This window comes from Magnolia sinica, chromosome 6, assembly GCF_029962835.1.
Source record: "Magnolia sinica isolate HGM2019 chromosome 6, MsV1, whole genome shotgun sequence".
NCBI lineage: Eukaryota > Viridiplantae > Streptophyta > Magnoliopsida > Magnoliales > Magnoliaceae > Magnolia > Magnolia sinica.
In genome coordinates, this window is record NC_080578.1 from 6,559,532 (window position 1) to 6,575,723 (window position 16,192).

A 16,192-nucleotide genomic window follows, 5' to 3' on the forward strand; every position below is an offset into this window, starting at 1 on the left:
CCCAAAGTTGAAAGGTTTCTGCCGCCTTCTCTCCTTTTCTGTATGTAGCCTGCACCCCTGCCCTCCCAATCCAACCACCCCCCCCCCCCATCTATCTCAGGCTCCATGTGTCGTGTCTTATTAAAGAGCATTCGTTTATTGAATCTGGACCATTGATTCTTTTCATTTGACTGTCTATGAAAAGACTGGGCCCCATCGCCCAACACTTGTAGATAAAAAATCAGGCCCATCTTTAGACAATTGCCACTCTTATGCGCAACTCTGATTGACATCTTTACAAGCTTGGCAGGAATGGTGCTGGGATAGTTAAGAAGATCACATACACGCATTGGAGGTGGCAAGTGTGCCGTGAATCACCTCTTCAATCAAGCAAATTCACATCGGCATTTCTTGACAAACGACCTAACAAATGGATAGCTATAGCACATTTTGGTGAACTATCGAATAAATAATAAGATATGGAGCCTTGAACAAGAAAATATTTTCCGCAGGATGAAGTGAGAAAGATCTAGGCATGATTTCTGTACCCCCAATACATAGCATGTCCTCTAAATAAATGCATCTAACTTACTTGATTTGATGGGATCCGGAGGTCGAAAATTCTCCAACAGTAGATTGGAGCTTGTCCGGATCTCATGTAATACAGAATCACCTTTTTCTTTTCTAATGATATCCAAAATGCTAACAAGAACATCTGCAGCCAGCCCACTCTCTAGAAGGCTCCCTGGCTCATCACCTCCATTGTGTATTAATTGTCCAATCTCTCTCAAAGGAAGTATGTCTTCAGAGATGACTTTTCCAAGGATGCGGCCAAGATACTCTGCAGCTTTTGGGGAATCAGTAATAGCGTCCTCCAAGGTAGAGAGCACAGACTCAAACCTGGAAAAGAACGATGTAAGATGAATGTGAGCAGAGATCCAAGAATATCAGATTGAAATTGCTGAGAGAGACAAACTTTGGCTGATTACATCGCTTACCCTTTAATGAGCTGTACTTGACTCAGCAATCTTTCTCCAGACTTGGATAGGTTAACTAGCAGCTTAGCCAAAAGTTCCCGGTCAACCTCATTCTTCCTGTCAAAAGAATCCGTCACCCAGAGCATTACCATATCTGGATAGAAACTAGGGGTCTTCAAGTCCTTGATGCATAGGCGAACCTCTTCCTCATTTCTTGCACTGAAGAATGAAAACCGGATTTTAGCACGTATAATGTAAGAACAAAAAGAGGAAACGCAAGCAGTTTCAAAGACGATTGCATGTCAGCAGCAACAGAAAGCGAGCACAAGATATTCGTTTTGTCCAATCATATGACACAAGGTGATAAACAGAAATATGCCATTGTTTTACAACTTAAAGAGAATAATGCCTAGTCGAAAATCTACGGGGTTAATTTAGACGATCAGGAGATTACTGCCCTCGCGGATCTTATGGGATGTGCTATCAGATCCCTCCCCACTGTTTTTGTTGGTCTTCCCTTAAGCTTTGGGTTGCCCACCAAACAACATTGGGAGAGGGTCCTCCAGAGGTTTCGGTATCGTTTAGCAGGCTGGAAGAGTCGTCTTCTTTCCCTTGGAGGGAGACTCACGTTAATCAAAGCCGCTCTGTCCAATCTTCCCACCTACTATATGTCCCTCTTTCGGTGCCCAGCGGCGGTCCTCAAATCCATCGATAAGATCAGGCAAAACTTCCTTTGGAGCGGTACGGAAGATAGGACGAAGTTCAATCTGATGAATTGGAGAGATGTTTGCAAACAATTCAAAGAGGGCGGAGCTGGAATTAAAGATGTTAAGCAGATGAATCGGGCCCTTCTTGGTAAATGGATTTGGAGACTTGGCTACGAAAAGGACAATCTATGGAATATCATCATTAAAGGTAAATATGGGAATTTGATAGGAGGATGGTGGAAGCTCGATTCTTCCCTATATAGGGCTTCGGCGATATGGAGAGGTATTAGTCGTCTGAAATACGAGGTCATCTGTAGAATCAGTTTTGACATGGGTAGCGGAGACAGAATTCGTTTTTGGCATGACATTTGGGTCGGGGATACACCTCTTAAGGTCAAATTCCCTCACATCTACCGGGCGGCACATAAGAAGAACAATCTTATAGCTGAAAATTACTCTTTGGTTGATGACAAGGTCATTTGGAATATTCTATGTAGAAGGAATCTCCAGGATTGGGAAATAGATCTGCAGCTCATCCAAACCATTCCCCTTAATCAAGCCCGACAGCATCATGTGGAAAGCCGACAAATCTTCCATTTTTACGGTCAGGTCTTTCTACAAAATCTTATCACGCAACAGTGGTACAGGTCAACATCCTCATTTCCTGTGGAAGTATGCTGCTCCCCCTAAGCTTCAGGTTTTCGGTTGGTTGGTAGGGCACAACAGAATCCTCACCCTGGACAATCTCAGGAGAAAAGGCCTGATCCTGCCGAATGTTTGTTTATGCTGCATGTCCGCCGAAGAAACGGTGAATCACTTGTTGATTCACTGTCCTATTGCCTATTCAGTCTGGTCAGCCCTCCTTTCTTCTTTCAAAATCAGTTGGTGTTTTCCTAAGGACGTGGACACGCTTCTTAAAGCCTGGCATGGGGTAAGGTTAGGCAAGGTTAAAACCAGAATCTGGCGAATAGGAATCCTGGCGGTCTGGTGGGCTCTTTGGTTAGAAAGGAACAAAAGATGTTTTCACAATGAAGTGAAGTCCTTCCATGTAGTGTCCTCTAATGTCAAATGCTTTATTGCTGAATGGGTGTCCTCTAGGGAGGAGACCAATGTAGACCTTTCTTTTCTTTTTTCTTGAGAGTCTGCCGTCTCAGCAGTCGTCTTTTTTGTTTTCTTCTCCTCCTTCTAATACAAGTTATCTTTAAAAAAAAAAAAAGAAGAGAAGTTCAGTTCTTCAGTTGGTAAGACTCAACAGGTTGACTTGAGTGGCCAAAGAAAGTGTTACAGCTCACAATCAAAACTTAGTTGACTAAAAGCAGGACAATGGAATAAAATTAAGAGAAGATGGCATAGATAAATCTCTCCAAAACTAATTTCCTCCCTTCTCCATTCCTTTTTTTTCCATTGATAAGGCAAATTACAAAACAAGCGCATTAGGGAGCCGAACAACGAGAAACAACTACCAGAGCAGATAAGGGGGAAAGAAGCTGAAAGCCTCCGCCCAGGAGCAAAGAAGACGTTTAACTTGAGATACAACAGTGTAGCCCGGGGTGCTTGTGCTATTGCCCAAAGGATAGCACAAAACTCTTCCCTTCCACCTAAAGATCCAACTGCCAGGCTTTAGAAAATGAGATGGATTGATGAGGGCATAGTCCATGCCACTTTAAAATGATGAAGACACCAGTACCACATGGACCTAGCAAAAGGGCAATGGACAAGGTATTCCATAACAGTAACAGTGGCCATAATGGCCACCACCATTACCATTATAACATGGGCTGTAACAGCCGTTACAACTTTTTTTCGTAAAATAAAATTAAAAAACCATTACGGGACTGTTATGGGCTACTTCTTCCGTAATGTCCGTCACAACCCTGTAACGCATAATGGTTACCACCGTTACCATTATGTAACAGCCATTACGTAACCGCTTTGGAATCTCCCTTGGCAATGGATGAAAAGATGATCCACATTTTCCTCATCTTTCAAACACGAGCAACATCCATTTGACGATAATGGAGTTCCTCTGGCAGAGAGGATCAATAGTGAGTATTCAGCTGCAGCCTGCTAGCAATGCAAAAGCCAAAACCCTTGGCAGTCTTCGATTTCTGAACGCATTCCATAGGAGCACATGGTCCGTTGATGTTAGATAATTTTTAAAACAGCTATTTAACTAAAAATTGCCTCGAACGGTCCCAAATCCAGATAAGACTATCCTAATTTTTAAAACAGCTATTTAACTAAAAATTGCCTCGAACGGTCCCAAATCCAGATAAGACTATCCTCCTTGGAGAGATCAATCCTCACCTCTAAAAGCAGGTCTGCCATATTTAAGAACCCTGCTTCCTCCAATTCAGTCAGATTTCTTCTAAAAAGAGGATCTACACAATTTGACTACCCAACCGCTCATAAACATTGGCTACCTTAGTGTCCTTGTGGCTAGCATAGCAATAGCATATAACTTACCAGACAACGATTGAAGCAGCACTTCTCCATTCCAATTTCTTTGTTGGAAAGGATGATTTCTATGCCCCACCTCTGGATGGTGATCCTAAAGGATTGGAGGGCCTCTTATTATCTTTCTGAGGGAACTCTATACTTTTTCCCCTATGGAGACTGTTGATCTCAGCTCCCTGCAGTACGTGAGTAGCCCAGCATTCCCAGATCCCCAGTGTTTCTTTAGTACAAGAAATTATGCCAGTCCTGACAACTGATTAGCACATGAAATTATTTCTCATTATCAACAAGTTGGTCTCGATCAAACAATGCATCACATGGCTTCCACAGTATACGGTAACCTAGGTTCTTGATGGAATCCTTTCAAGGTGAACTCGTGAGCAGGATCACATGCCATTTGGTGCTCTCCTTGTATCAAAAGCTTCCATATTTCTCTTCCCACTCTCAAGGAGTCATCCAGATCCAGTACACAATACATTTTTTCCCAGGTGTATTCCATACAATAACTTACCCAATCATTCCATGCAACTAAGTTTACAGATCATTAGTTCTGCTTCCACATTATTTTTCTTCCGTTAAGCATATTCCTTCCCTTCTATACCATGGTGGGTTAGCTTACCCTGACAAGAAATTATCAGCCAGTTCTTACTCTCGAGTCTTGAGAATTATTTTTTTTAAAAGGTTGCTCTTGAGAATTAATTGTCTTACTAATTTAGAAAGTACAATTTCTAATTTTTATTTTTTTTTGGAAAATTGGTAGTTTCATTAAGGGCCACAGCCACTATAAACAAATATACATCGAAAAAAAGAAAAAGAAAAAGAAAAAACACTACAACCAGCCCACTTCAACGAGAGTAACAATCTTCCACTTTGACATTTGCTTCCCTAGCTACCCCTGCCAGCCTTGGAAAAGTATTGCATAAGCTTGTTTTCACCAATCCATCTATTATCCTCCCCCAAAAACGAATATTTTTCCTGTTCCCCAAAGTAAATCCCATTCCTTCCCACACCCTAGTTTTTAAGGATGCTATTGACTTCCACAAATAAAAAAGATGCACGGTATAAAGAGGAGGATTTAGTCCACCAACCACTAGCATCTACGCCGTACTGATTCTACGCTATTTACTTGTTAACGTTCTGAACAAAAAATCCTTAGATTCAAAGTTGATATTTTGAGAATAGATTGAAGATTTGCATTCATCTCTCAAAAATAAAAATAAAAAATTGAAGATTTGTGTCTGTTTATAACTTATCTTCTATTCAATCCTACCTTATAGGTCTAGAAAGCACAAAGAGAATGCATCGAGGACAAGAACAAAACAAGAAGCAATAGGTGATCAGTAGAGCAATGCAGCAGAGCGTTCATATGAAAGGACTTCAGAAATATCAAGTGGTGAAATGGACTAATATGCAGAGAATTTTTATTTTTTTTCAAAAGTAACGATTTATTAAAAGGCAAATAATATGCAGAGAATTTGATAAAGCAAAAAGAAGAAACATGCCAGTTCTCATTTTGTGGGCAAGCTGGGAGCAAGGCCATGATTTGGATGTTGCATGATGGTGAAGTACAAGAGTTCTTTTGATGGTTAGTGGTAAACAATTTTAGAAAATAGAAAAGAGATTCCTAAATTATTTGAGACAAGATATTACCTATAGAATTCCCGTATCGCTGCAATAGACATGTCTCGCAAGCGTTCTTCAGGCACTGTAGAATCAGAAGGAACACTTTGTGGGGTTGCAGCTGAAGACACCTGTGCACGGCCTGTGGCAGGTGAGGTAGCTGTGGATCTATCAAAAGGATGATCTGCATTCCTAATATCCCTGTTCCCAATAGATATGTTGTGCCCTAGGGAATTTGATTGGTCATAAGCAGGTGCTGCCATAAACCTATCTGTGATGTATCTTGGCGCAAGTTCCTCTCGTGAGTTATGTGGTGTCCAATCTGATGCAGGACCATAACCATTTGGACCCAATGCCATTCTTCTAGGTTCTCCAGCATTAGACGAAACATCAGCCAAGGGAGCATTTGACATCAATGGCTGTCCTCTGATGGACATCCCCCTAGCAAGACCACCTTGAGGACCGAGAGTAATAAAATCATCATCGGGTCTCTGTGGCAAGGGGACAGACAATGCCCTGCTTTCAAGAGGATGTCTATCCTCAGACCGAACATCTTGATTGCCATATCCACGAGCCTGAGGTGGCAAGCCACGGAGTCCACCTGTCTGCTGGGTGCTTGGAGAAGATAGCATCGTGGGCCCTCGCTGATTATAGTCAATAGGTTGTCCCCTCCTTGCTGAAGAACTAAAGCCGGACCCACGAGACAATCTACTTGCTTGTGCTTGTCGTTCTTGAGCTGCATCCCTGTGAACGTCCTCTATCTTTTTTGGCCCTTCCACTTTCCTCCTTTGTTGCCATCTATTCTTCCTCAGATCAATTGAATCCTTCAACATGAATCTCACCCTAGAGGACATATTCTGGTTGTTTGACAAATTCCGCATCACCACAAAATATGCATCCATATGTTCCTTGGCTTTGGGATGATCTATCATCTCCCCAATTGTGCTCATCAACTTGCATAGAGCTTCAACATCTTCCTCATCTGGATTCTGATTCTGACCCAATAGTTTCTGAATGCATTCATGCATGATTCTCTCAGTCAACATTTTCTTTTTGTACAACTCACCAATCAAACGAATGTTTCCGAGCATCCGTCTCCGTGCCTGGACTTTCTTCTCCTCTCTTTGCTCTTTAGACTGTTTAATCTCACCTTCCTCAACCCTGTTAGCTTCAGCTTGTTCTCTCTCCCCCCTCTCAAACTCCTCCTGGCACTTGTTCAAAAGCAATCTTTTGAAAGTGATCTTCTCATTGTCCTCATTGAAATCGGGCAACTCACCAGCGAGATGGTAGCAGAAGTTTGCATACATTTCACAGAAAGTTGGTTCCGTCAGTGCTTTGTCAAAAATCTGTGATATGACACCAGTAAGAGTGACCACATTGTCAATGTTGACAGCTTTGACCTGCTCAAAAAGTTTCTCAAAGTTTTGAGGGGTTAGCTTGTTGAGAATCGCTTTCAATTGTCTTTGTTTGGCTTCTTCATTGTCAGACACTTTACCCACTTCATACTTCTTCTCGGCTTTGTGCATTGCCTGTAAAGGAGTCTGAGGAGAAGGAATCAAGCCCTTCTGAGTACCAGTAGCACGTTGCCACCTGTCAGCATCAGGGCTATTCCGTAGCATGCCTCCTGGAGATGCCAGTGACTGCATTGGCCCCAAGAGAATCCCGCCTATATATTGACCTGGCTGTCCGCGTGGATTCCTTAGCACCCCATGATTGCCTCCTTGTCCAGGCCGAAAATTTACAGCCACACCTCCATGACCAAGATCCAGACGAGGGTCGTGTCCAGCAGCAAAAGGACCAGGTGCTTTGCTCCATTTGTCGCCATCAACAAGACCACCCCCGCGGCGATCAACGCGAGATCCCCCAGTTGGCCTGTCTACAATCCTTCCAGAATTTGGATAAGACTCTCGGTCAACAAGATGGGAGATAGCTACTGGACCACTCATTAGGGCATCCACTACATCGGATCCGATCTCAAAACCTGCCGGAAGATCAGTGCATTGCTCTTGAAAGGTGAAGAGGAAATCTCTAGAGTACTTCTTTTTACCAGATGCTTCACTTCCATATCCATCAGTGTGCTTCCTGGCACCGTGAACCTGTTCCCCATTTTCTGATGCTTTCAGTTTTGGAGTAGATACATCTACTGCATCTTCCCAATCATCTAGTTCAGATTTACTATGTCCATCATCCTCAGTTGCTACAACATCTTTCTCAGCATCACCTGCAGATTCCTGCTTTGCGTCACCAGCAGAACTATCCATATTTTCTGAACTAAGAGGAGTCTCTTGCTTCTCCTCGGGACCCTTATATGCCATGTAAAGATCAGCAGTTGTCCCTGCAAGATCTGCTTTCAAAAGAATTTCCCTTCTCTTTTTCTTCTTTCCAGCGGTACTCTTTGTCCTATTCTGTTCTGAAGAGGATATCCTGTCCTTTGATCCTGACAATGAAGTAGAAACTTGACTACTGCTGGTACTCTCTGTGCCTCTGCCTTCGAGCTTTGCAGTCATTTCCAATGGAAGTGAAGACAGAACAGGGGCAGTCTCCTGATGTGATAAACCAGAATCTGTCACCACCACCTCTTGACTAGCTATGCTTTTTTCACTTTTCATTTCAGAGGGATCTCCAGATGATTTATCTCCGTGACCATCTGTAGATGAAATACGACTAGAGGGGGCACTTTCAGCATCGATAGGGCCAGATGATGTAGTAGCAGATGTGACTATGTTATCTACCATCCTGTCAACATCCAAGCTACAGCCCTCAGCTTCCAGATTTATATCCTTCTGTTCAGTTTTTATACAGCTCAACTCACCAACGGCATTTGTTCCAAGTACATTGTCTCCTGCTGCCTCTTTTTGTGATACTAACTCCGTCCGCCAGCCACCTTCAGAGGATTCTGAAATGGTAGATCCTGTATGAATCACTGTTCCAGTGATTTCTTGTTTCAATCCAACCTCTGGTGGAGAACAATCAATTTGCTTCATGTGATGAGCTGAATCCAAATTTTCTGGTGCAGTCACATCCAGTTCAGGACTAGAAGGGTTTGATGGCTCACAGGGACCTCCCTCCCCAACTTCAACACCATCAGTCACTGTTTTGGATGAATAATAATTACCCATATGAACATCTTCTGGTACTTCTGTGGCAGCCGCCAGTATATCTTTAGAGGTTTCTGAAGTCAAAGGGATTGCTTTACCTTCTTCAGTTTCAGACATTCCTTCACATGAGGAAACACCATGCACTAAACTTGGAGAAGGAAGGGCTGATGAAGCAGAGGATGCTCCAACCACCTCTGAAGGAGTTTGAACAATATCAGTATTCTTGGAACCTTGGCTAGAATTTAGGTCCGAGGAACTACTATCCTTCGATATTTTTACTGAAGATGACTTCAAACTGCCTGTAGAATCAGAGACATCTGCCTGCACCAAAGCCATGCCATGTCCACAAGTTATTAAATACATTACTGCATCTAGTCAGAGATCTGCTGACCCCAATTAGTTGGGATAAGGCTTAGAAGATGATGATGTTATTGAGTCAGAGATCTTAAAGCTCTAAATTGACATCAGAGAAAGTTTTGCATGTTGCAGCTACCTGATGCTGTTGCTGGGAGTGCCGTTGCTCCTTTTTGCCAGCCCTTTTCTGCTGATCCTTTAAAGAGTCAGACCTTCTAATAGTTTCTCTTCTCCTGCCTTCTGCATTTGTCGTGGCAGATGCAGAATCCTCAGCGGGTGTGACAGGAACTGGTGTAGAAGTACTAGGAGGCTGCGAAGGTATCAAAACCGCAGCAGATGTGGGAGTAGAATGTTTAGCTGTCGCATGCAATGCAATGGCATCTGATGATTCAGCAAGAGGCTTTGGCTGTTGAGTATTACTTTCTGAACCAATGTCACTGCTCCGTTGCTGATGAGAGACACTGACTTCACTGAGTTGTCTCAATGATTTAGGTGGGTCACCCTTGCTAGCATGTGAGCTCACTGCCACTGATGTGGTCCCAGCTTTTTCTGCAAGAGAACCAACAGCTGGCTTGATCGTCACGCGAACTGAAGCTGCTTGGGCAGAAACCGGTCTGGCATGACCATCACGAGCGTGCTCCGAGTTTGCAGCTTCAGAAATTCCATGCATCTGAGGGCCAGCCTTACTAATAGGCAAGGGGTTGAGAGCAGAAGGGTTCATAAAAGATAGAGTTTGCCCACCCTGGCCAACTGGGTAGTTATATCTCGATGCTGAGGTGGCAGGAGTCATCTGGGTGCTTGTCAGAGGAAGAGATGTTGGAGCCGAAAAGAAGATAGGAGGGTTATAAGAATTGGGTTGTATAGGACCTATAGGTGAATAGTAGTTCATTGAATGAGCAGGTGAGAATGATGAAATGGGCTGGGACTGTGGAGGAATGTTAGAATGAGACCTTGGCCCTGTGGAACTGGCATCCATGTATGTTTCCGTTCTTTTATCATCAAGCCTCAACTCTTCATGAGTCTCAGGATGAGTTATCTTGACAGTTCTGCGGGGACCACCAAATTTTCCAGCCTGTGGTTGGCCAAATTGTGAGGCCACTCCAACTCCCAGGTTGCCCAACTGAGGTGCCAGTTGATGACCCAATTGATGTGCAAAACCCAGGTTTTGTCCCTGATGCATCATCCCCTGTGGCTGCAGCTGATGAGATTGGAGGTTCGGAACAAAAACCTGCTGCTGAACCTGGGAGGCATTTCCCATGGGTAATGGCAATGGCATTTGCAGTGAACTGGCTGTGATGCCCTGTGACTGAATCTGTGGGCTAGGGCCACCAAATTGTAAAGGAACTTGTGGCTGCTGAAAAGGCATGGGCATAGACACTCCGGTCATAGGAAGAACAGAAGATTTTGGTGCTGAGGTGGCAGGAGGGGCTGGAATTTGGACATGTACATCCCTCCTTGGCTGTGTTGGTGGATGAGACACTGCAGTGTTAGATTGCTTAATGCTACTAACATCCTTCATCTGTTGTGGCTGCATAGGAGAAGAAGGGATTGGCAATGTGGGGACAGCTACAAAAGAATCATGACGAGCCTGCAGAATAACATAGTTGAATTCAATGATATGAGTATAAAATGGCAGCAATCGCAACCATGAGTATGTTATTCAATGATAAGAGTATAAGATGGTGATAATTGCAACCATGAAGGATGATTCAAAATGGTGGCAACACTCGTATTTGATACTTGTAGTGAAAATGCAGAACAGACCATTGAGAAACAGTCTTTTCATTTGTTTCATCTCTATGTTCGAAAATACATGTGCAAGGCTACGAGAATGTGGAAGCCGATTGTGGGAATGGAGGGCAATGGGAGTAGGGTGAGGTTTTCAAAAGATGTTTGGTTGGGTAGCTCAAGGTCGAAAGATGAATATTTAAGTTTGACATCAGTGTCTTCTCGTGAAAGAATCTAACAGTGTTTGGACTCCACCATGTAGGAGGGACTTGTGAGAGGAAGAGGAGGAATTCCCCTTCAAAATGGCTTTCTGGAGTTATGCTCAGTTTGGATCTGGATTCGATGAAGTGGCTCAAGGATAAGTCAGGTCTATTCTCTATTCAATCTTTTTATAGGATGTTAAGTGGTCCCACATTGGTAGAGGGTCCATCTCAGTCTTTTATTTGGTCCTATGGCACTCCTTTGAAGATAGCGGCTTTTGCATGGTTAGTGGGATGGAATAAGTTGCTCACTATGGATAATCTCCAAAAGAAGGGGCCAATCATTATCAATGTCTGCCCACTTTGTTGGAAGGCTAATGAGTCGTTAGATCATCCTTTTGTTCATTGCTTGTTTGCAAGGGAGCTGTGGAATAATTTCTTGTCTTTGTTAGGGGTGGCATGGGTGATGCTAAAGTATATTTCAGACTCTTTTTTTTTTTTTTTTTTTTTTTTGGTCTTGGCAAGGAGGAGCAGACAAGGTAGGTGGGAGAATCTGGAGATTGGCTTTTAAAAATAATAATAATAATAATAATATGGAGATAGGCTTTGCTCACTAGTTTGTGGGCGATTTGGCAGAAAAAGGACAATAGATGCTTCAATGACATATCAGGGAATATTTTGGGAGTATTCAATAGGGCTAAAAGTGATGTAATTGAATGTGCGTCAATGACTCCTGCCTTGAGCAGATGTTCTCTCACTTGTATTGATTGGGTTGCATTGTAATTATTTGGCCTTTCGGCAGCTTTATCAATAGAATCATTATCTTTCAAAAAAAGAAATTCAAAAAATACATCAGCGAAGTGAATGCCAACTCTTGTCCAGACTATCAAAGATTAAGTACAAAGGCATGCATGCTCATGAGCCCCATTGCTTGAAAATGTAGAATAATGAGGACGATGATGATATGAAGGTTGTCAGCAGTGGTGATATCATGAAGCAAGTCCATCACAAACATAGAAAGAAATATGCAAATGAATTTATTAAAATTAAAAAAAAAAAACCAACATCAACCCACTATTACAATAGAAAGAAGTAGATGTCATACTCGTAGCCCTATCAGGCAATCACCAACCTGGTCACGTTTCTGCTCATCCAAATTTGGTGGAGCAGAGGTAGTCCTAGCAGGTATCTACAATCACACACAACCCATGAGATTGTTCCCGTTTCAAACAACTTTCTAGAATCAGAGGGGACTGCAAAAGAGCTGTATAACCCACAAGAGGATGTAAGATGAGTGAGTGAATAAAAAATACCTGCATCCCATTCATAAATCCAGGACTTATGCTTCCAAATTGAAGAAATGGCCTGGGCACATCACCTGGGAAACACCATTTTAAAAAAGCTATCAATTCAGAATTGCTGCAGATCTAGCTTTCTACAAATACAACCTCGAGAAAAAAGATGTTAAAGTGGTGTCGTGAAATAAAATAATCACAATGAATTACAAGATTGGAAAGCTTCCTATAAATAAAGCATGAGCTAGCAGCCAATATCACATTATTTTGAACCAAATGCTTCTCCAGGCCATACAAATGTGAGGGAAGCCAAAGCAAACAGAGGGGCTTGGTTAAGATATGCTAGGTTCCATCAGTTCCACCAAATATAAATATGGAAGCTAACCACACATGTCCTCCATTTGTATCTTATAAATTGTCCACACTCACAATCCATCCTTCTAGGGGATTCTAGTGAATAACCAAATATAACACGTAAGGCTGACGGGTTGGTGTTGGTCATTTTTCTGACATCAGCGGATAATACAAATTTCAGAATCAACCTAGATCAATCCATTTAAGCACAGGTCTTAAAAGTGATACCTTTTGATGGTGTGGCTGGCACTGCTGTGGAATTCAAAGCTCCAGTGGTGAATTGAGAAGATGGGGCCCTTGGAAGGACTCGGGAACCTTTCAGAACCGCCGAATCAACGGGCTTGGTGACTCCCAACACTGGAGCATCTGATGCTCCTATAGAACCCCAATATAAGAAATAAAAAGAAATCAAAGAGAATCCCAACAAAATTCAATGTTCAAACCTATCCAATCCAAAACCAACCCAGAAACCCCCAAAAACATCTTTATAAAAGGGGAAAAAAGGAAAATAAAAAATAAAAAACTAGTGCGTTGATACCATACCGTGGAATTGGGATTGAACATGTGCACCATTCTGCACGGTGCGTGAAGCAGCAACAACAATGCTTGATTCAGAATTAGCGGTTGTGGACCCCGCCCTAGACTGCCCTCCTTGCCCATTACTAGACTTCTTAAAGCTTTAAATAAATAAAAACAACAACAACAACACCCAAACGATCACAACAGCTACACAATGAAGAGAATTTAAAAGGCAAGAAATAAAGGAACTAATTTTCAAAACCCTTCTCCCCAAAACACCAATCTAACCATGGCGAAGCAGCAATCTGATCAAAACATAGTAAACGAAATGAGAAAATAAAACAAGAGGCACCTTCTGTTTGTCAACGAGGACGGCGAAGGTGAAGAAGAAACTGGAGGGGCGGTCACACCACCGCCCTTCCCGCCGCCGCCCACGAAACTCCTTTGGTGAGAAGAGCTCCCAGATCGACCAGGTTTCCTCAACTGTGCTTCACTCTTCTCAGCCCTGGATTGATTGAGGGACATAAATCCAAGCCCTCGTTCCTCCTCCTTTCCTGCAGAAACACCCAGAAAACGAACAGATCCATCAATCAAATCATCTAAAACGATAAAGAAACGAACAGTTAGAAACCCTAGAAATCAGCATCTTAGGGTTAGAAAGAAGGGATTCGAAAATTGAGAGACGAGAGAGGGAGAGAATGCTGATGGGATTTCAATCAGAGGCGAGGGTTTCTCTGATCCTTACGTGAAATCGCTGAGGGTGTATAGTTAGAGAAGGATTAGGGTTTTAAAGAGTGCGAAAGGGATGGAAGAGAGTGGCGGGAGTCATAATGAGAGAGAATCGAATCGGGCGTTTTGGAGAGAGAGAGAGAGAGAGAGAGAGAGAGTACAGTAGTAAAAGGAGAAGATAAAAAAACAATGAGAGAGAGAAGAGATTGTTTTTAACAAACCAACCAACAACCTGCAAGACGGTCAAAAGGGTAGGCTTTTTAGGAGAGAGAGGCAGAGAGAGAGTGCCTACTGTGATTCCTGATTCTTATATGCAGGTGGCTGCGCGCGCCTATGGCTTTCTTTTATTTACCTTGTTTTGTTCGCGCGAGAGACCCACTTGCCACACGATTTACAAAATTAAGGCCCTTCGGCAGTGCTAAATTTTCTGAATTTCTATTTCCGGATGGTTCAAAATCCAGTAATTTTACACCTTTTGCAAGTCCAAGGGCGACCCCTGGCTTTCAAATTAAATGATTCCACTTGCATTTATATTATAATTATAGGACACTACAAAAGTCATACCCATACATACGGTAATTACATGGGCCACACCATGAAAATTTGACAATTACCTAAAAATATAAGATTTTGTTTCAATCGTGGAATGATTGGTCCCTTGTTTATAGGCCATTAAAACCTTGGAATTGCCTCACCCTTTCACTAAGGTTCTCTTAGGACGGGGCTTAGCGTAATGATTATCTTATATTATGCACGTAGAATATTTGTGAGTATTTAATTCATCACATTCGGTGTTATATGAACATACTATAAAATAATTTTAAGAATCCAAGAGTCAAATCCAAGCTCGCAAACACAATTTTTAGAATTCAAGAATTTCTTATCTTTTGATCAGGGTGAATGCTGTAGAACAGGTCACAGACACATTCCCGTCCAAGATGGATCAGAGAAGATGGAGAAAGAAGTTATCAAGACTATCAGAACCTTAAAACAGGCATATCACACAAAGGGAATGAGTTATTCAATGTACCATATATGATTTTGGTGTAGGACGAGTTACTTTAGCCAACCAACCCGGCTATGGCCGGGTTGCCCACGCCGAATTTGCGAGATTCCATCATATCGAGTCAAATTCCATGTCTATTTTCATTTTTTACTATTTTTAGTGAGTTTTTGTTCGATTATAACTCCTTATCCGTTGTGTTTTCGGAGTTGTGTTCAACACGAAAAGTGCTTAGAAAAATTAGTAGAATAACGTGGTTAAGCCATATAAGACCCTTAATATTTATAGTAAGTTGTGAATTCTAAGAGTTTTAGTTATAGTTTGATTCTGAAATTTCTCGCATTGCTTAGTATCCCTATTTAAAGGGTTGTGAACTCGTTTATTTCATTAATCAATCAAATTATGAATTTTATAGAATTTATTTATATTTTTCTTGCCCTTTTTCCTCGTGGATTTGAGAAGTCTCTGTGATGAGTCCAGAGAAGCTCCGTGGATTTGGATTAGTTATCCTTAAGGAAGATGGTGATTGACCTCATCACGTTCATCCTGGTGTCAGTGGATTGGATCCACCTGATCTCAATCTGTTATCGAACAGGTTTGGATCAAAATTTTTTTTGAGCTCTCCCATTCTTTTAATTCTGAATATTGTACGGATTGGGACCCATTTTTTCTAATGTTCACTCTCTCCTGATTTGGGTTTGAACCACAAACGGATTTGCTTAGATATTGTTTGGATATTCAAATATTTAGAATCTTCGTAGCATTCACAAACTCTCCAAATATCTCTGAAAAAATATCTCATTTTTAGAAGGACTATGAGAGATGACCTTACCAAGTATATCATCACCGGATTCATGATAGGATTCGTCCTCTCTCGACGAGTCTTTATAGATGTGTCGAGCACGCTGCCTCATTAGTTAGCTCACTAATTGTGGTCATGTGGCATGTGATGGTTCGCTCTCCTAAAGACATGCGTAAGGGTCTGTGCCACTATATTAATAATGGAATGCGTATCCCTGAAGGAAAATCTCTTGAATGTGTCTTCGAGTACAAGTATGAATTCCGTGAGTGCCAAACCCATAGTGCCAACACGTGGTGGGTTTTTATTAGTCCACGTCAGTGTGTCAAAAATGGGTGTAATAGTATCAAATACAACTGAAAATTCACTAATT

General features: G+C 42.1%; 1 protein-coding gene across 2 annotated transcripts; it reads right to left on the reverse strand.

Annotated features, from left to right (window-relative positions):
• Positions 1-427: 427 nt before the first annotated feature.
• On the reverse strand, positions 428-14,320 carry LOC131248091 (eukaryotic translation initiation factor 4G-like). 2 transcript variants are annotated; one of them, XM_058248143.1, is made up of 10 exons: positions 14,250-14,320; positions 13,641-13,842; positions 13,313-13,446; positions 12,998-13,144; positions 12,434-12,498; positions 12,226-12,309; positions 9,332-10,780; positions 5,771-9,159; positions 978-1,175; positions 428-879 (listed from the first exon to the last, which is right to left on the reverse strand). In XM_058248143.1, exons 2-10 carry the CDS (start codon positions 13,811-13,813, stop codon positions 549-551), a joined length of 5,970 nt encoding a protein of 1,989 aa, XP_058104126.1. In that variant the 5' UTR covers positions 13,814-13,842; positions 14,250-14,320; the 3' UTR covers positions 428-548. The 2 variants fall into 2 exon arrangements, with proteins under 2 accessions (XP_058104126.1, XP_058104127.1); XM_058248144.1 differs by lacking the exon at positions 14,250-14,320 and having other exon boundaries at positions 12,253-12,309; positions 13,641-14,190.
• Positions 14,321-16,192: the final 1,872 nt, after the last annotated feature.

Coding starts and splice junctions, on each gene's coding strand:
- LOC131248091 (XM_058248143.1), bottom strand. CDS start 13,813: ATGTCCCTCAATCAATCCAGGGCTGAGAAGAGTGAAGCACAGTTGAGG. Junction 12,310..12,433: donor GATTTATGAATGGGATGCAG/GTATTTTTTATT, acceptor GTGTGATTGTAG/ATACCTGCTAGGACTACCTC. Junction 880..977: donor CAAGTACAGCTCATTAAAGG/GTAAGCGATGTA, acceptor GTTCTTTTCCAG/GTTTGAGTCTGTGCTCTCTA.